This window comes from Mercenaria mercenaria, chromosome 4 (genome assembly GCF_021730395.1).
Source record: "Mercenaria mercenaria strain notata chromosome 4, MADL_Memer_1, whole genome shotgun sequence".
Classification (NCBI taxonomy): domain Eukaryota; kingdom Metazoa; phylum Mollusca; class Bivalvia; order Venerida; family Veneridae; genus Mercenaria; species Mercenaria mercenaria.
Window position 1 is genome coordinate 18,087,900 of NC_069364.1, and position 27,228 is coordinate 18,115,127.

The 27,228-nt window shown below is 34.1% G+C and overlaps 1 protein-coding gene across 3 annotated transcripts; it reads right to left on the minus strand.

The window, feature by feature from the left end:
* Nucleotides 1–1,219: 1,219 nt before the first annotated feature.
* Nucleotides 1,220–22,080, minus strand: LOC123551094 (multiple epidermal growth factor-like domains protein 10). 3 transcript variants are annotated; one of them, XM_053540586.1, is made up of 16 exons: nt 21,920–22,080; nt 19,232–19,296; nt 16,878–16,954; nt 15,679–15,888; nt 15,287–15,493; nt 14,988–15,125; nt 10,547–10,681; nt 9,807–9,944; nt 9,110–9,331; nt 8,681–8,881; nt 8,046–8,183; nt 6,907–7,050; nt 6,612–6,719; nt 2,421–2,483; nt 2,094–2,153; nt 1,220–1,480 (listed from the first exon to the last, which is right to left on the minus strand). In XM_053540586.1, exons 2-16 carry the CDS (start codon nt 19,273–19,275, stop codon nt 1,449–1,451), a joined length of 1,917 nt encoding a protein of 638 aa, XP_053396561.1. In that variant the 5' UTR covers nt 19,276–19,296; nt 21,920–22,080; the 3' UTR covers nt 1,220–1,448. The 3 variants fall into 3 exon arrangements, with proteins under 3 accessions (XP_053396561.1, XP_053396560.1, XP_053396562.1); XM_053540585.1 differs by having other exon boundaries at nt 2,421–2,486; XM_053540587.1 differs by lacking the exon at nt 19,232–19,296 and having other exon boundaries at nt 2,421–2,486; nt 21,920–22,079.
* Between the last annotated feature and the right edge of the window lie 5,148 nt (nt 22,081–27,228).

The window sequence follows — 27,228 nt, forward strand, 5'->3', positions numbered from 1 at the left end:
TTTTAAAAGTACTTGGATTTTTAAAGCAACCCGTCTTTAATATTTTTCCGTTTTAGTTTCCTACAAACAAGATATATAGAGTTCTCGGTCGTCTTCCTCGCTCCTAATTGATCAGTACATTATGCAGTCATCTGATGCGGACTGTCCATTTGACATTACTTAAATGCATAAGCTCGATTATGATGAAAACTTAAAGCTTTTTTGAACCACTCCCGTGCCCACTTCCTGGAAAATCCAGTGCTGGCGTAATATAAGGAATTATGGTCGTGACCCCAATGAGGCTCGAACCCACAACCCAAGTTTTGAGCATCCAACACCTTTACCACTATACCACTGCTCCCCTTACTTGACTTGAGGAGAGGTGACGGTCAGGAACACAGCCTTGTGGAACACCAGATGACATGGATTCTTCCGTACTATCCCCCTGAATGATTACTTATTGTATACGACGCTGCAGGAAATTGGAAATCTAAGAATTTATACTTACGTATTGGTCTAGCTTCTGCAGATAGCTTTGAATACCAGCCTTATATAATGCCTTACTAGGATAAAGGAAAATAGCAAATAATTCTGCTTTACATTGATGCCTTTAACTACTTAATTAATAAGTTTTCTTCTAAAGCTGTGCAGGAAATCAGAAAGAAGAACATGTTGAAGAACTTTGTAAGCCCTGGTGCCATCTCATCAGCGTCAGGAATTCAAAGGACATTTTGTTATAACATTATCATTTATTTGCCAAATTCAATAACTGAAACACCAAAGTACACTTGATAATGATGCATTAATACAAAATTACAAACAAAAATATCAGCTTAAAATATAAATTGCACAATCATGATAATTTCGATGCCATGCGTAAATGAATAGTGATGTGAAGATGACAAGTGATTTTTTAAAAGTTCCGTATATATTACTAAAAGAAGCTAAGGAAAATTGACTATACTGAAACACTATTTCTCCATGGCTCTTCCTGAGAATGGCCGTCTTTACGAATATGAGACTGGCATGAATTCTGTTGATATTTATCAGGCTTTAAATTTTACTTGTCTGTAATAGATGTCACTTTGCTTTTTCACTGACAGCAACAAACATATGGTAATCAACATTCATATGTGTCTTTGCAATCATCACTGATTGAATTTTTGTCTTTCCATATTAATAATTTTAAGTAAAGCGGTAGTTCTTGTATCCTTAATAATCATCTGAGATTCGTAAACTGTTATTTTTTTATTTGACAAGTCAGGAAAACACTGAATTCGCACTGCAGATATCCGTACTGAACTATTACCTTACTGAAGTAAATAATAGCAACATTCCGTCATTTGAAATATAATTACAAATGTCAGAAGTATTGATAACTGGATTTCCAAAAGAACACACAACAGGTACAAATACAATGAAACGCATGTTTGGATTCATTATTGAAATCTCCAAATAATACTGCTGCTTCAAACATCCGAGTAGCTGTCAGAAGGTTTTGCTGTAAAAAAAAATTAAATATTTAATACACACAGAGATGAATAAATGATCATTATATCTGTTCGCATTTTTAAGCCTTCAATTCTGAAAAACAGTTTTACAGATATAATACAGTACTGTTATGAAACTTCCAGCTGTGCGATCGGATCTACTTGCATCATGAGATAACATTTCGTTTTAAACTTAATAAAAACTATTTGTGCTATAATGATTTGACTGGCTACTTTAGTATTTAATTTCTTCTATGCACAGTTTTGCAATACCAAATCAAACTGTTTGTACACTTTTCAAATTGTCTGGCTATTATAGTAACTCGTTTTTGTTTAATTATTGAAACTCCAAAGAAAATGATATTTGTACTGTGTAAATTCGACAGTCAAATTTACCATCTCTTCTGTCACAACGTTTCAATACCAAAACTCCACATCTTACTAATGAGGGGTCGTGCTTTCTTTTTTTTAAATTATAAAACCTTAAAATTTAGTGCAGCCCTTCATATCGCCTTTACATATTATTAAGCAAACAGAGAAAAATCGTGGATCATACTTAGTAAAAATGATACTTCCTTTAATTTGTTTTCTCATACATAGTTACATGTTGTATTTTACTCTTACCAATGTCCCGTGAGTCTCCATCTTGTTTATTTTCTTCAGTGTCTGTTAATACTGTCAGTACTGAAAACATCAAAATTATGACTACAGAAGAAATTCTGGATTAAAATGCCAAACATATGTACTTTGTCATGAAAATGAATATGACGTCATTGAACTCGACTGAACTAAATAAATACGCCGCAATTAAAATACAGATTTTAGTTATTTTTCTACGAAGTTGGAAAATAATATTTCTATTCAAATGCAAGGTTGAAAGAAATGCACTGTAAATAGTTTCTTCTTTAATACCCCTCTGCACACATAAATTAAACCAAAACTCATACTTACATTCTCGTCTTCCATTCTTCAAAAAATCCTCTTGTTCATCGTTATTTTCTCGATTTTTATTGCCTGCTAATGAATTCAAAAGGTATGGTCCGAGAGCTCACGGACTTTTATTGCAGCAATTGAGGCCAAAAGAAGTTTATACATTTTTGGAAACAATATTTCATATCCTTCATGAAAACCGATTTCTTAAGTGTCAAAGCCGTGCCTCTCTATATTTTTTTCACTTATGTTTGTGATAGGGGAGGTAAAACTCACTTGTAAAAATATTAGGGGTTAGGGTAAAGTTTACGTCTACCAGCTTTTTCACTGATTGATTAAAGTAACTATCTGATTGTCAGTAAACGTATATATGTCAAAAACTGACAGCAATAAGAAATTCATCAAAAAGGACTGAAGGGCAAACTGAATATTCAAGGTCAAAGATCAGATTTATGTAAAAATCACAAAAGTTGGCACTTTTGACATTTATTTTTATTCTTAAAAACAGTTTGTGGTCATAAGTCACTCATCTTTATTTATGTAATGTGTTTATATCAGCCAAAATCAGAAATGCAAGTTTTATTGCAAAAAGTCAAGGTCAACCCTGAATATTGAAGGTCAAAGTTCATTTTTATGCAAAAATGTGAAAATTATTACCGTAACTTTTTCTAATCTGTTTAATATGTTTTCACATTATTAGTCACTAAAGTTAATTCGTTTTAATGTTTGTATGTCAGGCAAAGTCAGCAGTGCAGATGTAACCCTTAAAACTGCCAAGATTAAAGCTAATATCAAAGGTCAAAGGTCATCTTTATGTGAAAAATCGCATGAATAGCTTCCTGTTTGAAATATAACAGATATATTTTAATCATTGTAAGTAATTGCTCGTGGTTTATTTCAATGTATATATGTCTCACAATGTCAGTAATAAAGATATCTTCTAAAATCAGACAAGTTCAAATATAATATTAAGGGTCAAAGGTCATTTTCAAGTAAAAGAATGAAAAAGCAGCTCTTTAACTTTTTTCTTTATTTACAATATCTTGTCGATCTAGTCAATGATATCAGTTCATTTTACTGTATATATGTCAGTTAAACCTGGTATTAAGGGGCAGGGGTCTTTTTTGTGTAAAAGATCAAAATGTAGCATACTTACTCATTACTTTGTTCAAAAATAGCTTGTTATATAATTCACTGTAAGAAATTTATTTTAATGTATACATGTCAAGCAAGGTCAGCAATGTAGGTTTTTTCCTGATAAGTCAAAGCCAGCCCTTTTTTATCAAAGGTCAAAGGTCAAATTTGTTTGAAAATTCGCAAAAACAGCATTTTTTTGCAATGATTTGTCTTTATTGTTTTAGGGTATTTTTGTCAACACTAGTAACTGATCATTATTCATTTTAAAGTATATATAACAGGTGATATTATTCTTCCTTAATTATGAAAAATCAGTCATTGTCAAACCTGACATTAAAAGTCAAAGGGGAGGGTCTTCAAGAAACTTGCCATTATGTAAAAATGGCTTGAACAAGATGGAGAGCAAATGAAAAGATCCAACGGCAAGTCTACACAGGCACTGTACAGCCTATAGCAGAGTACGCATCCACCTCGTGGGTAACTGCTTCCAAAATCAGTAAAGATAAACTGGACAAGGTTCAAAATTCAGGCCTAATGATAATTCTTAGAGCAATGAAAACAACTCCAGTAAAAGAAATGAAAAAGACATCCAACATTGAGCCATTAGAGACAAGACGAGAGTAGAAAGCCCTTGTACAGGCAGAGAAGGCAAAAAGACTACCATCACATCCACTCCATTCAAAACTCGAGAGCATAACTAAGAACAGACTGAAACGACAGAGTCTCAACCATATCGTCAAAGGACTGCAGAAAGGAAAAACAGCAGCACTGGACACAGAGGCAGAGTCGTTTGTGCCCGATGAATGGTTTCCTAGACAATGTACTCCAAAGATCAGATTGGAGGTGCCAGGGGTAGAAGAAAATGGAAAACAACATCAGGCCCACCAACAATCTTTTACGCTAGAAATGATCAACGACCGCTATCCAGCACACTCTTGGATCCAAGTATATACTGATGGATCAGCGGAAAAAGCAGTTCAGAATGCTGGCTCAAGGTTGGCTGTCTTTTCCATTTCTTTTATTGGAGTTGTTTTCATTGCTCCGAGAATTATCCTCAGGCCTGAATTTTGAATCTTGTCCAGTTTATCTGGAAGAAGTTAACCATGAGGTGGATGCGTACTATGCTATGGGCCGTACGGTGCCTGTGTAGACTTAACGTAGGATCTATTCATTTGCTGTCCAACTTGTTAAAGGCTTTTTTCATAATGGTGAGTTTCTTGAAGACCCTCTCCTTTGATCTTTAATGTCAGGTTTGACCTTGACTAATTTTTCATATTTAAAAAAGAATGATATCATCTGTTACATATACTTTAGAATGATTAATGATCAGTTACTAGTGTTGACAAAAATACGTGAAACAATGAAGAAAAATCATTGCAAAATGTTGTTTTTTTGCGAATTTTTACACAAATTTGAACTCTGACCTTTGATAAAACGGTTGGCTTTGACTTTTGAGGATAAAACCTACATTGCTGACCTTGCTTGACATGTATACATTTAACAAAATTGCTAAAAGTGAATTATAACAACAAGCTATTTTTGAAAAAAAAAGCAATGAGTAAGTATGCTACAGCTTGATCTTTTACACAAAAATGACCTCTGATCTTTAATACCAGGTTTGATCTTGACATATTTTCTCTTCCATGACATCGTCTGACATATATACAGTACAAATGAACAACGATCAGTTACTGAAATGACAAAACAAATACTTCTAAACAATAGAAAATATTACAAATAGGTTATATTATTGCAACATTTACTCGCTTTTTGACCTTTGATCTTTCATATTATGATTGACCTTGAATGTTTTTATATGTGCATACCAGACATTTATACATTAAAATAAACTGATATCATTGACTAATATCGACAAGACATTGTAAACAAAGAGAAAAGTTAAAGAACTATTTTTTCATTCTTTTTCTTGAAAATGACCTTTGACCCTTAATACTACATTTGAACTTGTCTGATTTCAGACGATATCTTTATTACTGACATTGTGAGACATACATACATTAAAATAAATCACGAGCAATTACTTATAATGATTAATACATATCTGTTATTTTTCAAACAGGAAGCCATTCATGCGGTTTTTCACACAAATTTGACCTTTGACCCTTGATATTAGCTTTACGATCGGCATTTTTAGGGTTACATCTGCACTGCTGACTTTGCCTGACATACAAATATTAAAACGAATTAACTTCAGCGACTAATAATGTGAAAACATATTAAACAGATTAGAAAAAGTTATGATAATAAATTTCACATTTTTGCATAAAAATGAACTTTGACCTTCAATATTCAGGGTTGACCTTGACTTTTTGAAATAAAATTTGCATTTCTGATTTTGGCTGATATACACACATTATGTAAATAAAAAAGAGTGACTTATGATAACAAACTATTTTTTAAGAAAAAAAATAAATTTCAAATATGCCATTTTTTGTGATTTTTATATGAATCTGACCTTTGACCTTGAATATCCAGTTTGCTTTTCAGTCCTTTTTGATGAATTTTTTATTGCTGGCGTTGTTGGACAGATATACGTTTACTGACAATCAGATTAGTTACTTTAATTAATCGGTGAAAAAGCTGGTAGACGTAAACTTTACCCTAGCCACTAATATTTTTACAAGTGAGTTTTACCTCCCCTATCACAAACATAAGTGAAAAAAATATAGATAGGCACGGCTTTGACACTTAAGAAATGGGTTTTCATGCAGGATATAAAATATTGTTTCAAAAAATGTTTAAACTTCTATTGGCCTCAATTGTTGCAATAAAAGTCTGTGAGCTCTCGGACCAGTAATCTAGCAGCATTTTACCACATAATGTGAGATACTGAACAGAGTAAACTTTAGATAAATAGGTATTTATATACAGAGCTAGCATAGAAAATATATAAAAATCCAGACTTCCGTGCTGTCTATTCTATGAGTGACTTAAGTGGCGGATGTTTTCTCTTATATAAGTCTATATTTTAAACGGTTACTTTACGTGCAGATTTTGATCAAAGTTTCCATAAGATACTTGTTTTTTATCTAAAATAAAAATCAATTAACATACTGATTTCGTATTTTCGGCTCCGACATTTTATGACAACGAACGCTACAACTATCAGAATTCCGATTCCAATTATTGCAAGTACCACCGTCAGAGTAGCAGAGGACGAATCTATTTTGGAAAAACAAATATTGTAACACTCAGAATCAATACTTTACAAATTGATATAAACTATTTGCTGTATAAGTAATTTTTGCTTAAATAGCTTGTTTATTAAATAATGAAAATATAATTCAAAACCTTAATTTAACTCGTTAAGTGCAAAAACGATAATGCCAAATATAAGACAAATACAAACCTTTCTTTTCTTTACATTTTGAGCCCGTAAACCCGTTCAAACAACCATTTTGACATTCTCCAGTTTCATGATGGCATTCTGCATTCATTTTGCAATGTCCACATTTTGAAGCGCAATCATCACCATAATATCCCCCTGTGCAAGCTAAAAATATGAAACTGTATTGTTAATAGTCATGTTACTGTAATTTCACAGCGGATGTGTCTGACTATGCCTTAGTAAGTAAACCAATACGAAAGTATAAACATGAGATTATTTCATAACCAAATTAAATGTTATTACAATTCGACTATAGCAAATGAAAGACATATATATTGTTAAAACTAATGAGAGTCAATGGGGTTCATATTCATATTAAGCATTAACTATTTATGCCTCCCGATAATCTGTAATGTAGTTACCAGTGCAGTTACAATTTCAGATTTATTTTGGATATCATTCTCTATTTCTATAAGCATACGACTTGAGGTATCTTACGTCAGGATATGGCTCAGTACATAAATGTCACATTGTTAAACATGTAGCGCACAACTGCTCAAAGTCAGACACTTAACACCAACGTTCACAAAAAGGTATATTAACACTCTTTGAAACATCAGCAATAATTTCAGGAATTGAAACGATATAAAAATAGATATCTAAAATGATTTGTGCTGAGTACACGGTTTTATCGTTAATTACATTGTATGCAGGTTTAACAAATAACAGAAAAAATTAACATTGACATGAACCTTAGATGCTGTCTTACATATCATGTGTTGTATTTTCGCTACCTCTCATGAACCGAGACTGTATTAATTTATTTTATTTTGTTTTTGAAAAGAACTTCCTGCAGATTAAATATCTATCACATCAGCGTATGAGCTTAAATTCCCCCAAGATATTGACCTAATTGCTTTATATTTTTTAGCCGTTTGGGGACATTGATTCTGTTCACTTTTGCTGGCTAGATGAGAAAATAGAGTTTCAGCTTCAGCCAGCGCTAGTGGGTAATAGGGCTGTTGCATATTTTACCTTTCATGAACAGACCCAGTCAAACCGATTCTGGAAGTATTTTGCTTGGTTATATTGTTTGCTTCTTAATTAATTTTATTAAGATTTTATTTTAACATCATTAAAAGAAATATGTAAATAAATACCAGTATTACACGCCGTTCCTTTCCAACCGGCGCTGCAATGTTCTGAAACACATGTTCCGTTGTCTTTCATACACATTTTACCATCTGCACAATGGCAAGATTGGCGACACTCACTACCGTATCTTCCAGTTGGACAAGCTGGAAAGTATTGCTGTGTTAACCCTAACCTTGCTAAATGTCTATAATGAACTGGTCCATCTTTCAATCTGGACAGTACCACTAACTGTTAAAAGGGTTGTTTACCAAAACGATTCTGACTAAATGGCAAACAGTGTAGATCATGATCAGACTGCACGGATGCGAAGGCTGATCATGATCAACACGGGTCGCAAAGGCAAAACCAATCGTGTCCAGCTTGATAAGGGTAAAAAATGTATGAAAAAGCATTGACAAATCTGGTCAAGAAGCACGTATTGCAGAACTGTAACATTTAATTCAATGTTGTATTATAGTTGACAAACAAATACTATTTTTGATAGTTCTTTAACATAATTATTACATTTAGCTGCTAATTTAAGATGAACGTGTTGGTATATGTCTTAATTTGAGTCCTATAGAAGAGAGACCATTGTCTGTGTTTACAGGTATACAAATGTTACAATTTTCAATTAATACAATGCAATAGTTCATTGTACCTCCTTCGTAAACTTTTACTTCACAGAGCGTGAGCTTTCCAGGTCGTCGAATAACAATAATATTGGCCAAGACGTTTCCTAATGTAACGTTAACGGAATCAGCTCCATTCATGTCGGGATTAATATATACTGGGTCCATTTCTTCGGCTGATGAATTTTGAAGAATAAGTTCAAAACCTTGTAACTGATGGTAGCTTTGCTCTGAAAGCAAGTGATGGAAGAAAATGTAATATAATCTTGTAATTTAACCCATGAAGCCATACGAAATATCAATATATTGAAAAAGCAGTTGCGCTATTAAGGAACATTATTTACATATTGCTATAAAGATTATGACAAATTCATACTGAGACATAACCTAATGTGACTATGTTAGATTATGTATTGTCCTTGCGTGCTATTAGAAATTGATAAAGCGATGCTACACACCTCGAAGTCTACCAAAAATCTCTACTGCTTTCAAAACGTACTGGTGTTCCAATTCAATCATGTACCATGACTGAGCTTCATTTTGAGTAGAGGTACAACAGTGACAGTGCTCAGGATCTGGTCCAGTGTTACCATCCAAAGCAAGTTCTGGTTCCCAGTTTGCATAAACGGACGATGTTGAAACATTGAAACGTACTGATTCTCGCTCAAGCAAGTTCCACGCTGAAATTCATGTTTAAAACTACAATATGAATGTAATGCAGATGGATCTGCCTTATTCTATCATAAATGACGCCAGTGTGATGTTTATGAAAAGAGACCAGGTTAAAACAAAGTGCCCTACGTGTGTATTGTCCTGACAGGTTGTTATGCACAAAATGTCGGTAAACGAATTGAAAATTGGTCTATTTTTTGGCAATTGATATCAACATAGCGGACCTCCGACCTGTGTCCGAATGTCAAAAGTTTGTGAACGTCTTTTTCATGCTGTAACGGTTAAAGTCAAAGAAAGTTACTGGCATATAATTTGCTAAAAAATTTACCAAAGATAATAATCCAGGTAAAAAGAATGGGAATAATCGCAATATGTGCAAATCAGATTTAGACAAGTTCAAAACCTCAAATGGAAAAGTCAAATACAAAGAGCACAGCCACCCACAAAGATTGATTTCTAAAATTGCATTAAGTAGTGACTCACCGTCAATACATCGCTGACCAAAATATCCAGTTTTACAACCGTTTTCACATGTTCCTGTGACATGATGACATGTTACATTATCTTGACACTTTCCACATCTATTTGCACAATTATCTCCATAGCGTCCAAAACGACATACTGTAATACAATTATAGGCTGAGTGTTGTTTTGTTTCAGATCATAGCATGCATCATGACAAAAATCATCAGTTGCCGTTCTGTGAATGAAATGACCCTGTTATCCTCATAGTATATGAGAACTATTCAAGGTATGATATTATAACGTATCAAAACACTTACATCTGTAGTAAATCTGCTATTTACGTATCTCACCAAGAAAATATGTGGTCAATAAAGAAAACATCTTATTTTGACAACTGTGTTTAACGTTTGACAGCAACCTAAATGCTCGTTGAATATAATCATTGCGGTGGTCGTACTAATGTCGAATTAACATTTTGTTGACCTTTATAAGAGAGTAGAAATTCAAGACTTGTACAGCAAGACCAGTGCCGTAATCAAGGCTAAACCTTGATTGAGGTTCGGATCCTCGACACTACATCTATAGCATTTCAGCGTGACATTTACCTTAACACTTTTCAGTTTTCGGGAAGGAAATGATGCGGAGTGGAAAAATTTTCAAAATAAAAAAGATATTTAGAACTTAAGTGACAGGCCAGAGGACATAAGTGTTAAGTTTATGAAGGATTCAGGTATGGATAAAAGAAGATCAACTGCTACCCTTTTCACAATGTGATCCTTCATATCCTGACGCACAGTTCCCCGGGCATAACCCATGATCCTTCGTGCAATCCTTGAAATTACTACAATGACATTTTTGTTCGCAGGCATGTCCGAAGTATTGAAATGCACATTCTGAAATAAGAAAGATGTAGTAATAATCTGATTAGGCGCAGATGGTTTTGAGATAAATGACCGAATGGTTACCACCGAACTTACTTTAGTTTATAAGATATAGGGGTTACTCAGATCTCGACTATGCGAGGACAACATTTAACACTTGCTTAAACCATCCAAACTGAAAAGCTTCCGCGCTACATGTGCGTTCATTAGTCATCAATTCAAATATTTAAAAAGACACGGTTTTGATCTATTTTAATGAGGGTATCTATTAAATGTTTGCACTTAAATAAAAATAAAGCCGGTTAAAACCATTTAGTAGCGTCTAAAACTAAAAACAAATACACTTACTAAATTATTTATTTTTCCAGCAAGACATGAGAAAAGTATCGTTTCTCTCAACTATCGGTAATTTAAAAAAAATCATAAAATAAAGAACTTACAGAAATATATCAGGCAATTTATACACAAACCTAGCTAAAATCTTGCATTTTTCATAGAAGACGAAAAACCATACCTGGTTAGGTCATTTAATGGCAGTTGAAATAGACTGTAGAGAGATATCTAAAACATTGTTTTATTTATATATATATATATCATATTTATAACTGATTTAGAATTAAAGTAGACAGTGAAATACGCCAGTCTGTGGTTTTTATACAAGTTCTAAGATAGTTGTGCATAGAAAATATTAACAATGAATAATAATCACGGGTACTTATTGAAAAAAGGTTTCAAACTGGTCTTCGAACAGATCAAGTTGTGTGTTTTATGAAATTATGCAAAAACGTAAAGCGTCTTTCCCATGCAATTTACATAAATGTGTGGAAAGATGTTCATAAATAAATAAGAATAGGAGATATGTTGTGCCTTGCTAGGACATGTCATCATTCATCCAGGACCACAATGGAAATAAGTGGTTTCACATTCCCCTTTTTTGTGTTATCCTGGGTATATGAAAACATGTCCTGGTACATATTTTTTCTGCAGTTATTGGTATTTTATGTTAGTAATGATTCTTAATTGTCTTTCAATATGTTTTAATTCCTAGTCATTGTGTATGTGATATTTGAAATTTGTTTTAACTTGTGTTGTACCATACCATGTGTTTTATATACTGAAATAAATCAATCAATATGTCGATTTCTCAAAATATTTTTGAAAACCTTATGAGCCATGTCATGAGAAAACCAACATAGTGGCTTTGCGACCAGCATGGATCCGCGCAGTCTGGTCAGGATCTATGGAATGATATTTAGGTAAATATTACACAATGCCTGCTGACTGTTACAATTTACTCACTGACACTCCCATTGTGCTTACTGGTATAGTAATCATGCATGCTGGCACCTTTAACACGCTTGTTGACAATGATACCACGCTTGTTGACAATGATACCATGCTTGCTGACAATAATACCATGCGTGCTTGAAGTTACAACTTCTTTGCTGCTTAGACCCTGATGTCTATATCATAATTTCATTTGGCAAAATGACAGTGCCGTGTACCGTATTGGAATATTTCAACATGTTATGGTTATACTGGTTAATCTGTAATGCATCCAAGAACAAAATTCACGAAGTGATCAACCAGTAAGGAAAATGTAATCAGGCACTAGGCAAAATAGGAGTAAGCATAATGTCATTTCAAAAGTATATGTCACATTTTGATAACAGGGGGCGCTATGTACAAGTGGTCGCGTTTTTCCGTACTTTGAATAATTATTTGCCGGAAAGATTATCGAGAATATCCGAATATGTATAGAGATCTAACAATAGTTAATTCCCCTTTTTGCAAATCGCCATTTGTGTTAACTTTATTATCCCCCGCCGATGAAATCGGGAGAGGGTATTGAAATGGCGTTGTTCGTCCGTCCGTGCGCAGCAATTTCTCAGTAACTAGCAGGTAGAATTTCATGAAACTTGAAATAAACACGAACCAACATACTGCGATGATGCCCGTCAAGTTTTTTTTTATATAGATTTGTCAATTTCCCTTAGAGTTATTGCCCTTGATTAATGAAAAATGCCCAAAAATGTCCGTCCGCAGCCATTTTTCAGTAACTATCAGATAGAATTTCATAAAACTTGACATAAACATACATCAGCATACTGCGATGATGCCCGTCAAATTTTTTTATCGGATTGGTCAATTTTCCTTAGAGTTATTGCCCTTGATTTAATGAAAAATCTACATCTGCAGCCATTTCTCAGTAACAAGCCGGTAGAATTTCATGAAACTTGAAATAAATATGGACCAACATACTTCGATGATGCCGTTCATTTTTTTTTTTCAATTGGTCAATTTTCCTTAGAGTTATTGCCCTTTAACTGTTTAAAAATCTACAGATTTGTACATAACAAACCAACCCCAACCCATTGGTAGAATTTCATTAAACTTCTTTCATTCTTTTCCATGAACATTTAGTATAAACATGTGAAGTTTTGTACCCACACCTGGTCACCACCTTGCCTTGGTCACACACCCTCCCCCTCCCCCCCCCCCCCCCCCCCCCCCCCCACCCCCAAAAAAAATCATTCCTTTTTATTTATTTTTTCAAACCTTCCATGAATATTTATTAACATGCAGAGTTGTACCTTTCCCCCACCTCACTCTCCACTCGGACTTGCCCACCACCCCGACCATACGTCCCCATCCCCCACCCAGTTTTTTTTGTTGTTTTTTTTTTTTTCATTTTTAATTTTCCATCAATATTTATAATCAACAGGTGAAATTTTGCACCCTCACCCGGTCACCCCCGCTGCACCCTCCCCCCCCCCTCCCCCCCACCGAAAAAAAAACCATTCATTTTCTGTTAAAATGATTTTGACGAAATTATTTGCTTCTTAGTAACATCCTTAACTTTTTGCCAGAAATATTATTTTGCCATTCCTCACCTCAAGCCCTTTCGGCGGGGGATACCAATTCATCGAATTTGCTTGTTTATTTTTAATGTTGCGTTTATTTACAAGTGACGTGTTATATAAATGGAAGACTTACAGTCTGAAATTCCTGAGATTTCACAAATTAAACTGGCTGTTAAGGACAGAATTTTGCAGATTGCTAATAATGTGTCAAACTGTCATTTTGAACATGTAGAATATGAACTTGAGTCAGTGATGACTGTTTTGACACTTAGCCAAGAGCTTATTAAAATCCGGATATTCCCGTTACCTTTCGTGAAAACTACAAACTTGCGCCCCCTGGTATCAAAATGTGACGTGCAATGTTGCACTTTGCATTATGCTTACTTTCAACTTGCTTAGTGGCTGATTGCATCTTTCATACTGTGTGGTCACATCGTGTATTTTCTTCTGTGAGCATTGTAACTGTGCAATGTTGCTTATATACAGTTCCGGCATGTTGAAATATTCCAATACGGTACACGGCACTGTCATTTTGCCAAATGAAATTATGATATAGACATCAGGGTCTAAGCAGCAAAGAAGTTGTAACTTCAAGCACGCATGGTATCATTGTCAGCAAGCATGGTATCATTGTCAACAAGCGTGGTATCATTGTCAACAAGCGTGTTAAAGGTGCCAGCATGCATGATTACTATACCAGTAAGCACAATGGGAGTGTCAGTGAGTAAATTGTAACGGTCAGCAGGCATTGTGTAATATTTACCTAAATATCATTCCATAAGGATCCATGCTGTTCGATTTTAAAGCCTACTGCAATTAAAGAAACCGTTAGCGAACAGCATGGATCCTGACCAGACTGCGCGGATGCGCAGGCTGGTCTCGATCCATGCTGGTCGCAAGACCACTATGTTGGTTTTCTCATGACACGGCTCATATCTGTTGCAGCATGACAGAAGGTGATAAAATTTTGAACATATTGACAACTAATTTGTATTTTTATGAGTCAAACTTTGTCACATTAGCGTTAAGATTTGCTGGTCAACCCTAAATACTAGTTCAATGATCATGGTGTAAAATATATGTTGTATAATTTACAGTTAGGCATAATTTGGTCTAAAAGTGAAGGCTGACGACATTTGCAATAAATGCATTTTACAAAGATAATGAAACGCACATGTGCTTAAAATTCTTGAATGATGTTTAGAAAAAAAAACAAAAAGCAGTAGAACTTACTACTATGATCTTTGAATTGCTCAAAGCCATAACATTTAATAAAAGCGTATGCATGTAAATAAAAGGATTAAGCTTATTCTTAAGACATATTTTCCACACCCACGACCAAGTATGCTTTTTATTTCTGAAAAGGATAACATACGTAGTACTCCAAAATCAGTTATTATTGTGCATTTAAAATAAGTGCTCAATCAAACGGAAAACGACTCGAGCATTTATACCTTTCTCACAAGCTTCGCCTGTAAATCCGTTTTCACATATTGGTGATTGGCATTTACCACTTATTTTATTACAAGTTCTTCCGTCTGCACAATGACATCTTCGTAAACATTCTTTTCCAAAATGCCCAGTTTCACATTCTGTAAGAAATGAATAATAATAATCAATGTGCCTGTTGGAGGACCATTTCATAGCGAGACAAAACCACGAATGAATAACAATTGTCTAAGAGAAAATAAATGTAATGAACGTATATGTCTTTCATAGGTAATAAATTCCTCTGTTATCAACAGAGATTTACCTCCTTCAAATACTTCGATCTCACAAACCACCAAAATCCCGGGTCTTGTTATTTTTACGTATCTTGCGAGAATGTTTTGGAGTATGATTGCAACTGCAGTACCATTTTGTTGCAAGTTATTGTGATAAACCGGTGTTTCAGTTGTAAGTGCCATACTTGTATTTGCCAACGATAAATTAAACCCAGAAAGGTGTTGAAAGTCACTGTCTGAAAATATAAAAAGTCTATTAAACTAATTAACACTCTTTTCAGAAGATAACTAAGATAACTATTTTCAACTTTTTTATGTTAATATATAAAACTTTAAGAGTTTTAAATTATGTATTTAACCATTTTAAAATTGAGTCATTATGTACAAATCAAAGAAATCAAATTGTTCTATTTCGCCGTACCTCTATTTCGTTCACGGACAATAATTTTTGAAAGAGAATACATGTGGCCTAAGTCGATTTGCAGCCATGAGATCATAGCGTTTTGTGTTCTTGCACAGGTATCTTTATCATGAATGCCGTCAATAGCCCTTTTCCCCAGCCAGTATCCGTAAACGGAGGACATAGACACGACGACGTCATCCCTTATGCTGTCTAAGAGGTTCGACTCATCTGTTAAACAGATAATTAAATGTGAGAGAATAAGAGCTGTTATACCAGAGATCTAAACAGTTTAGCTATTTTAGGGGCTTCCGTGGCCGAGTGGTTAAGGTCGCTGACTTTCAATCACTTGCCCTACCGGTGTGGGTTCGAGCCTCACTCGGAGTGTTCAATTCTTCATGTGAGGAAGCAACCCAGCTGGCTTACAGAAAGTCGGTGTTTCCGCCCAGGTGCCCCCATAATGAAATAATGCACGGAGCATTGGGTCTTCCTCCGCCATCAAAGCTGGAAAGTCGCCATATGACCTATGATTGTGTTGGTGCGATATTAAACCAACCAGTAAATAGCTATTTTACTCAAAGCACAGTTAGTTTTTAAGACCAATGAGCCTTCAAGTCATCATCATAAAACTAATTCTCAGGTATGATGTTATATTATAAAACGAAGTATCCTAATCAAAAACGTTGAAGTCGTAGTAACCACAAAGTTTTACTTAAACATGAGAAGAAAAGAATCAAACAGAATAAAGTTATGAAATGTAATTGACGTTATAGAAATCAAGAGTTATTATTCATCCTGCATGATTTGCTGGGAAAAGTACATGACCATTCTTTCTGAAAGTCTTTGAACCAAACCAAACATTCGTCAAAAATTGTTTCTTATTTTGAGTCTGCCTCAAGTGGTATTGATCAAACTTGTATTGATTTGGCAGGACACTGCCATAAAGGCAGTTATAGAAACAGCGATATTGAAGACATGGACATGAATATTACACATATGTATTGGAATTACCTTGTCAATATGTTGAGCTTGTTCTTCAGTACTGAAGAAAGAATTTTTATGCAGACCAGACTAAAACATTTTGTTAACTTCAATTTATATTCACTCGGGTTTAAATGAATTTAGAAAATATGTGACAAAATATTTGGTCCTATCTGAATTATAAAATAATGAAATGAGTTTTAAAGTATTATCAACTCTAGTACAAAAATATAACATACCAGAATATACAATACCGAATACCAATGCAGCCGACAAACAGATAATAATGTTCATCACTTGAAATGCAATGTCCCATCTGAATGTAATAATATGTTTATTAACAAATTGTTATTTTCCATTAACAACAGATTAAATCCTTCATGACCGTCCGAACATAGATTCATATTTTTTAAACAAAACAAGCAGAGGTGGATAAGTTAAATGCCTATATGGTTCTATTTAAATGACAAACATAATACCAAAAATAAGGACAGTATATCGATACCCAAACAGTGTTGAAACAATATACGATATACGCCTTATCTGTGCAAAAATCAATAGGCAAAGAATAATGAATAATACCTTTTAATAGATAGGTTTGCATATAGTACTTTAAAGACATTATATACCTTTATTGTCTATTTAACGCTATTTATTGATTAATGTTGACAATGACATTTGTAATAATGATTGATTGCCTGTATTAATCATATCTCAAAGGGTAGTAGAAAACAATTCATAAAACTCATATTACAACAAAATATATTTATATTTCTCCTACAAAGAAGAATATTTATTAGTCAGACATACGTAACTTTATAGACACATGATACAAATGTGATCATTTTATTTATTATGCCTCTCTTGAATTACCCTTTATTATTAAAATTTCTACTCCGTAGCGGTTAAAACTTAAATGTTAGCCATTCAACATCATGATGTTAGCTAGGTAACATAAATGTAAAATAAATTATAACAGTGACGACGGACAGGTCATCTAGACGCCTCCGTATAAGTCACCATCCGAAAATAAAATCGGCATACCCATGGTAAAATTTAAAATACCAGGGCAGGTTTAATTATCAGGGCAAGAAACATGTATACTACACCGTCTCATGTGCTTCTGTAAAATCACATATTTTCGCTGGGTCAAAATTTAGCGAACTTGAAACATTAAATGTGTTTGCGAAGTTTTATATTCGCGATATTGTAAAAATATTATTCTGTTTCGTTTGGCTTTTTGATACACTTATACAGCGTAAAGCGTTACCTATAGACAGGTTTGTTTAAGTATTAATTGTCTACTGATCTATGATACAAGTACGGTAAGGATCGATCGCTATCTATTGTATGGATGTTTAACTATAAACTATGACGACTGTATACCTGTAACAAATATCATTTTAGAGTACGGCTTTCCATGTAATATTCATCCCGGGGCATAAATGTAAATGTCTGTGTAATTAAACATATGTCAATGTATATTATGTAATTAGGTACTATATGTACAAATTACTGAATAAACTTTTGTTCTGTTCTGTTCTGTAATTAAACAGACTGCAAACAAAACACAGAGCACATGTCTATTTTTTGTAAATATGACTATTTCAATGGAATGTTTGTGTAGTGGCAAGAAGTTTTTATTTGCATTATAATAATGGTTAATAACTACGCGGAGATTAATGTTTGCGAGATGAGATACCTGTCGAATATAGCGGAAATTAAAGCCTTGCGAACATTTCTACTTTTACAGTATGTGTTATATGACACAGACTAAATGTCACAATATACTTTACTGAAAGGTCCTGTTCATTCCTTGTTACATATGTTTGGAAAATTATAATCAATGTTATCAATATAAACGTTTAGAGTACTTAAATGCTGTCAATTACCACATGATTACATAAGCTATTAGCAGACAAGAATATTTGTCTTATATAAATACTCAATTCTATTGAAAATACTAATACTGAATAATAGTAAACTGATATACTTGTTATATAAAAGGTTCACACGAATAGACAATAGAATTACGAAGTCATTAAAATAAAACTTCATATTCCACCGATTTTCTACTGTCTACATACGATTTATAAGTGCACATTAAGGTTTGTATTTTTGTATAATAAGTATTAAAAGATGTCTACTACAAACCAACACCCAAACATTAACCGAAAATGAAACTGATTTTAGTTGGAATAAACGGATCCCTAAAGTATCGAACATTACGAAAACCAACAGTTATAATTTATTTGAAAAAAAAAATTTTTGTGATTAGATAAATATCTTACCCGCCCGCTTAGCTCAGTAGGTAGAGCGTCGGTCTACGGATCGCGGGGTCGCGAGTTCGATCCTCGGGCGGGGCGTGTGTTCTCCGTGACTATTTGATAAACGACATTGTGTCTGAAATCATTAGTCCTCCACCTCTGATTCATGTGGGGAAGTTGGCAGTTACTTGCGGAGAACATGTTTGTACTGGTACAGAATCCAGGAACACTGGTTGGGTTAACTGCCCGCCGTTACATCACTGAAATACTGTTGAAAAACGGCGTTAAACCCAAAACAAACAAACAAACAAAGATAAATATCTTACTGCATTAAAATTGCCAGGGTGTGCATCGTCCGATTGAAAGTCATTAGTATTTACGCAAGACATTACTACAAAAAGAAATCGTGAACTTTAGGCCAATAAAATTAAGCTTTAAAGTTTACAAAAAATAAACATGGATTTAATCAAAACAGAATATAACAGATAATTTATTTCGTAACATTGGAATTGAACTTACGTTCCTCTTCCATACATGTTATACATACAAACAAAAGGTCAATATAATAGAAAGACACATAATTCTATTCGCGAGTCAGTCGTTTCCATGGCAACAAATATTTATATAAAAATAAATACTAATATTTTAGAGAAAATGTTTGTCTTTATAAATGATATGGAATGATCGTTGTAAAATCACTATAATACGGTAGATAAACAGATAAATTCCAATACTTCTTTTCAATTGTTTGACATTTTGGTTAACGTTTTCTTGACGTTAATTGTGTAAGTTTTTCTTCAAGATGACGTCTTTGGACTGAAATTCTCAAAAACGTACGAAATATACCTATAGAAAGGTTTACATTTTTATAAACAGAAAAAGTGCAGAATAATAATCAATGAAAACCTAATTATGTCAAAGTTAGGGCCTATTTCTGCTTGATGCGGTTCCTATCAAGCTAAATATATACAATAATACACAATAATAACAGTATCAAGCAAAAACAACAATAGCAACATACATTGATATAAATATAAGCATAAGCAGAGAATGGTCTATACCGTCAGTTAAGAAACTATCGAAATGGAAATAAACTAAAAATTTGTATTCAACATATTATGTACGTAGTCTCTAAAGTGAAAAATAAAGATTTACCTGCTAATAATTCAAAAAAGATTTTGCATTCATTCACTATGCAAGTAGGTAAAATTGAAGCGCGATACATGCTTAGATACGGACTTTTTTTTTAAAGTATACATGATTCGTATTTTGAATCTTGAAGACAACAGGATAGACTAGCATCAAAAATATCATCATGTTTTACGAAATGTCGGCTAAGAGGTTGTAAAGTCGTTAGTACATGTAGTATTACGAAATGTCGGCTAAGGGGTTGTTATGTCGTTAGTAGTATTATAAGGACCTTAACGACCTTAACTGAGGAGAAGGAGGGGTCAATCTTTCAAGCTTAAAACATTTCACTACAATTCAGCAAAGAAGATGGATCGATTATTTGTATTACTAGATGTAAGAACACTAAAACTCAAAATGACTGGGATTTGTGTTATTTTCAGTTAAAAATCCTAGAACTTCAGAAGACTGCAATATTCGCATATGAGGCAAGTGCTTTGAGAATAAATGAACAAGTTTCACTATTAAAAAGGTACTCGTACCTGCTTATTGTTTAAGAATGGGATAATTTGTATTCAACTGCCCTTGGATATTTTCGAGAAATTTTATAACGCGCAAGTGAGCGGCACGCAATAGAAACGAACACACTTTAGAATTGAAGCTCTGAGACCTGATAGTAGGTCGCTAGAGCTTTGTTGTGTTCTAATTGCGGATTGAAACTTACGTCAGTAGAATGTCAAAGCATTGACAGAAAACTGTAAATAAACGAAGTGTTTTAAATGTAATAAATTCAAACTGTGGTACGTATTTTTGGAGAACATTTTGTGTCTGTAGGTTTATATCTGATGGATACCGTTATAAACTCATCAGGTGTAGAATTTTGTGCATGGACCTAAACTCCACCGTGGAAACATAGTGTCATGTAATGAGTTGCTTACGTACAAGCAAGAGCACTTTTAGACAAGAGCTGTGCTCATATCTCAGTATATCCTTAGGTGAAATGAAATCTGTTTACAATTTCCAACATGAACGCAAGAATCTAAATTTGTTAGATTTTAACTTTGTGTTTTTCTATGTAACAGACGTCATAAACAAAAGGCGTTGCTTGTGTAGAAAAAAACGTTTCGTTGTGTTATAAATTACTAAAACGATCCAAAGCAATCATCGTCCATTAGTTTAATGCAATATCTTTAAGATATCTGTAAAATAAAAAAAAGTGAATATAAAAATTTACAACTAAGTGTGTAATTATGTAATTGTTTGAGTTTTCTTAATTGATATATAGTTATGATAACTATTTTAATAGTCTCACGTGTAAGAAACAGTATGCTGACATCACTGATAGTAAATGAAAGATAAATAATCGATCCAATACTTATGAGTTTCATGAACTAAACGGCGGGAGAAGACATTTATTTGTACCATGCGAACCAGATCCTTACATTTATAAGAGCCTACATCAATGCTGTGCGGGCGCAAACTATACACTTTGGTGTGTTTTGGGTTGGGGTATTTTTTTTTTTTTTTGTGTTTGTTTTTTAATTCTTTTGTTGTTTACACATAGATCAAAACAGTATCAATAAGCCCGTAGATGAAATGCAAAACGTATACGTTGTTCGCCATACTCAAACAACCATTTCTAAAAGTTTTCAAAAAAAAAAGCTACAAAAATAAATGAATGAACTTTTATGACCCAAGAGCAAAAATTGCGTACAAATTAAACATTTATTTCTTATTGATTTGTTTATTCTTTGTAAAACAGTTTGATTAACGCGAAGGCACAGGGAAGAATAATCGCTCATAAACCTATATAAGATATGTTAAATTTCTTATTTTTTATATATCAGTTACTTTACTGTTTACTTAATGAAGGTAAATATTCTTACCAGAGTGATATCCAAATAATCTCATTAACACTTAAAACCACTTTAAACTTCAAAAAGTATTTTTTAACTAATAACATGTGGATAGTGACTTTAAATGTATTTAGGCAATATTTTATAGTAAACGCGATATTATAATGACAATCATTATCTTACTATCAATGCCACGGAAAAATATTACTTTTACACAGTATTAAATATTGATTAGGCTATAGCGTATTTGTTACATGCAATTCAACTTTTCTTTCAATGTCAATTTTTTAACAAAAGAAGTATTAAATTGCGGAACGACGAGGGTATCTGCTGTAGGAGCGGACAAAGTGGACCAGTGATAACACTGTCTGACTTCAAAATCAGGTGTATAGAATGAGTTCGATTCCCCCCTACTTAGCTAACATTCGGATAAGAGTGTGGTAAATGTGTGCTGTATACCTGATACCTTAAAAAACAAGGGAAGCTGCTGGAAATACGTATTCTGTATCTTGCTTCACACGCACACTAACAATACTGAAGTTCCGAGTAACGGAAGTTTGAATTTTGTCTTTAAATCTATTTTCCCCTTAAATGTGCAGAGACATATGACTATTCCCCTTGTCCATGCCAAACAGGTCATTAAATTTAAACTAATCATTTATTTTTAAAACCCTCAAACACTTCTCTTAAGCAATAAGGGGCCTATATTTTTCATTATCATAAACTATATTATTAGGGTTGTTTCTGTCTGTTTGGAGATCTAAAAGACCTTTCGGAAATTGTAAGGTTTATGTACGTTAAAAATTCGAATATTTCAACGAACAGGATTTTATCAATTATTATACGCATTCTATGTATTTATTGTATAACTAATTTATTAAGCTTTATCATATTTACTCATATTTAAATATGTGATTATCAAAATTTTACAGGATGTGTCAATAGAAAATATTCATCCGATAATGATATGAATATGACATTACTATAAAAAATATCATATGAGCCGCGCCATAAGAAAACCAACATAGTGGGTTTGCGAACAGCATGGATCCAGACCAGCCTGCGCATCCGCGCAGTCTGGTCAGGATCCATGCCGTTCGCTAACAGTTTCTCTAATTCCAATAGGCTTTAAAAGCGAACGGCATGGATCCTGACCAGACTGCGCGGATGCGCAGGCTCGTCTGGATCCATGCTGGTCGCAATGCCACTATGTTGGTTTCTCATGGCGCGGTTCGTTATATCTTAAAACAAATGAGGCTGGTGATAGAAATATAAAAATGTGCAACGTATGCTGCCAATTTTCCTATTGATTTGCAACGGTAAAGTGGTAACCTTTGAAATGATACAAAATATATCTAGTTCCTACGATTGTGAGTGGTTTGACATAGACGTGCATGTAGCTCTAAAGCAGTGTCAGATTAATAAATGTCATTTGTCATCAGTTAGTCATAGGAAAACTTTTTTGAAGTCAACATCAATCACACATTGAAATGTTATGTTATAATTTAATTCAGATAAAAGTAAGGGCACATTTTTCATTGTTTATATAAGTACAATACATATATTTTCACATGTTTATTTCCCTTAACAATATGCAATGTTGTTTACATTTCAAGACTCAATATTAAAGTATATATTAACCTCCCTTATATGACTTTTAATACGAAGTAAACTGAGGTGAGACAATGTGTTCGTTGCAGTTGATGTGCATGGCCTCTTCTTTAAAATGACCTTATATCTTAGTTTTTATTTTAAACACATAAAATAACAGATATAAGCATTTCATTAGATATGCAACATAATTTCTATGGAAAAATGCAGATTAGTTATATACACACTTGGTATTCGGCTACCTCGGCTACTCGTGTGAGCGATACCGTCCTCGTGAGATTTATATACATAGAGGTGTACTGGATATTCACCCCTAAAACGTGTATTTATTCCATATTTTTCTGAAGATTTGAAAAGTTTTAGTATTGGACTGTGTATTATCTTAACTATATCCATGTTAAATTTCTATCTCATATAATATGCATAATTGTGAAAAATACGATTTTTGTCGCGAAAATGAAGATACTTTAAGGCGATGCTATTTATTTTCATAAATAATTGTATTATTTAGGATTTCATTAGGAATTTTTTTTATTAAGAAAATGAAAAACAGGTATTCTGTGTGTTAGCCATTGCTTTCGTTTCATCAAAATTGGCAGCAGAGTAAAATTAGAGCGTTCATTTTGAAAGACATGGTGTAGAAAAGGATACCTCTGACGATGTACCATCCTCATTGTTTCTGTCAACCGAACGGATACCTTCCTCGTTATTGAAATGAACATTATAGTGGCACAGACCCCTTTTCCACAATTTAGCGATAATATGCAATGACCAACTGAGATAAAGATAAAACTTAGGTCTTTTATACCCTTCAGCTACTGGAAGAAGCCTATCCGAACAAAACTTACAGCAAGTATAGATATGAATTCGGCTGTTCCATTATTATTTTATTGCAGCGGTGTCTATAGATAGACGTATTGCCTTAGGCATTGTGACGCTTCCTTACTGGAGATGTAAATTTGCCTTTCCATTTGTTAATGTCTGAACTCGAATTTTGGCCAGGATTGGGGACACATGCCCTCTAGCCCCCTTCCCCGTTCCTATGCCCATTTAAACAAAAGTAACCAAGGCCCTGCAGAAATTGAAATTGAGACTGACAGTAACAACAATGTTTTTATTTTTATTCATTAGGTTTGCAGGTTTGCCGGATAGATTAAAGCCTTCAGGACATTACTAATTCTCAAAATGTTGAAAACTGGACCTAAAATGGCGGGAAATGAAAAAAAATAAAACGACGGAAAACTTTGATGAAACTATATACTTTCTGCAGTTTTGCGTGCCCAAATGATAAAAATCCTGAATCCACCCTATGCTTATTCTATGTAATTATTTGTACATCATTTCAAAGTTATTACAGCTCGTCTGACTTTATCAAAATCACAGCATCTTATCTGTTTTGGCGTCTGCCGTCATGTTGTGAATTCATGTATCGCAAAAGGTGATTATGAATCTGAAGTCGGAGTGTAAATTGAAGTATGAACAAACCAATTTGTGTATATTGTAGATAAGTTGCACTACCTTAATGGAGGTTGCACCCAAAGAGACAAATACTACCCGATACCATATAAGGCAAATTGATGAAGCCGAAGCCTCTCCCTATACGCATACATGCTCAGATCAGGAGAGGTGGTCATAATTCCCTTTTGGAAAGAAAAGGAAGGTCTTACCATATGCAAAAATTCACGGCGAGTCCACACGTTTTGTCATTTTTAGAAAGAGACTGAAGTAGAAAAAGAAGAACTTGTAGAAGACGACAGAATAGAATGTTGGTGTTAGGGAAGGCTAAATATTGGTGAAATACTGTCAACATGGTCCAATCTTACTTCTTTACATCTTAAAAGTTAACATCCTAATCATATAGATCTACTAAAGGTCGGGCTTCACATGTCTTCCATTATCTAGTTCTTATAAATTACCACGCTGCTGACAGCGGTACCTTCCGTTGCGTTCATTCAGTGTACCGTAAGGGGAATTGCTGCGAGGAGTTTTCTAAATGTTCATTGACATAACGAGGGCGGTATTTATGTGCAAACGGGTAGGTATCTTTGTTTATTTTCATCCATCGTCAGAGATATCATCATAATTGAAACTTTATCATCAAAAATAAATTGCAGGTATATGATCCATGCGTTTTGTAGTTGAGCAGGTATAGTACTGCCAAGGAGAATGGCAAAGTCAGTTATCTGAAATTTGAATAAAGAAAACTACGTCCGTCTCAAAACGTCAAAATACACAAATTTCAATATATTTCTTCAAATCTTATAGCCATATCTATATTATTGATGACTGATCTTTTCACCAGTACGAGTTAATGCATTGCCTCGGACGAATCTGTCTATCAACTATTCAACATCCTCAAATATGTGTCATACTTTGGCATTGTTTTTATTTACCCTATACAGCCTACATTTATAAAAATCACACGAGGGCGGTATCGCTCACACGAGTAGCTAGGCGAATACCCAGCGTGAATATAGGGACAGACTACGTGATATATGACAAAAAATCTATGATATATTATGATTAGAGAAAACTAGCAAATTCAGTGTACTACGAAGGCCATTCTGAGAATGATGACAATCTCACGCTTCTTTAGAGGTTTGTCAAGAAGGAAATTCGTGTTACATGAAACTCCTTTATAATCCTGCAAAGTTTTATTGAAAACTATCGAACCGTTTCGTTATTAACTTTTATCAGGTGTAGTCATATACACTTAACAATGCACGCAGCTATGAAAAGCGAACAAAAAATCTAAAATTAGAGCTTACATTAAAGTACATTGTTCTTCCGAGAAAAATCTTGCATGGCATATACTCAGTGAACTGCGTACTACATAAGAGACGTCTGCTGGGTCAGAGAAAACTGTTTACATGTGAATACGTACATTTACAAATGATAAAGCAGTCCTTCAAGACAGGGCTCGACCGGGCAGGCCCAAAACAGTAGTGACGTCCAAGAAACATTGCTGTTGTAAGTTGTCTGATTGAGGAAAACGCCTAGTAGATTTACACGGTGTCCGGGAAAGTATCTATTTCTTGGCATGTCAACGCGGAGAATTCATAAGATTCTCACCAAGAACTTGGTCTTAAGAAAAGTGTGTGTCCGATGAGTGCCTCACATGTTAAAGGGGGGCAAAAGGCTAATGGGGTCCAATGTGCTAAAGAATTGTTGAAAAAGTTCTCAAATGTAACTTTCGAAGAATGTCACAGCCCATAAGAGGATATGAGACCTGGATATACTTTTGTTAGCCACATCGCTGCGTTGACAACACATCGGTTGCGACATGGTGACAGTTGATTTAGTAATTGCAAAACCGAGTAACAGTGTTTAAAATGTTTAGTATTCCAACGGGTGTTGTTGTTTTCCTGCAGTCAGGAAAGTCAGTCATTAGAAAGCTGTTAAACGAATATACAAAAAAGCGTTCAAGAACTGGTCTTCGCGGTTTCTAATTTCAACGCTGCGGCTCACAAAAGTGTCATCGTTCAATCTTTTCACAAAGATGAAAAACAACCCCGCTTATTTATGGCATCCAAGTCCTATATTCTCGTTGGCTGGACGCAAATACTTACGGTTTATAATAAATCACTTGGGAGTGGTATTTTTCAATTACTTTAGACCATACAAAGGGGAGACTACTCTGCAGCGTTCATTTCTGCGGAAGTGCTTGGAATTCATGGGCGAACACTTTGAAGGGATAAACTTAATGTGAAGTTTGTACACAGACTGAG

Bases quoted from the DNA above. Each gene is read 5' to 3' on its own strand.
- LOC123551094 (XM_053540585.1), bottom strand. From the start codon at position 19,275: ATGACTTTCAATCGGACGATGCACACCCTGGCAATTTTAATGCA. The intron at 8,184-8,680 runs GTACAATGAACT...AATACTTTCCAG, and splicing joins AGTAAAAGTTTACGAAGGAG to CTTGTCCAACTGGAAGATAC. The intron at 2,487-6,611 runs GTATGTTAATTG...TGAATTCATTAG, and splicing joins GAGCCGAAAATACGAAATCA to CAGGCAATAAAAATCGAGAA.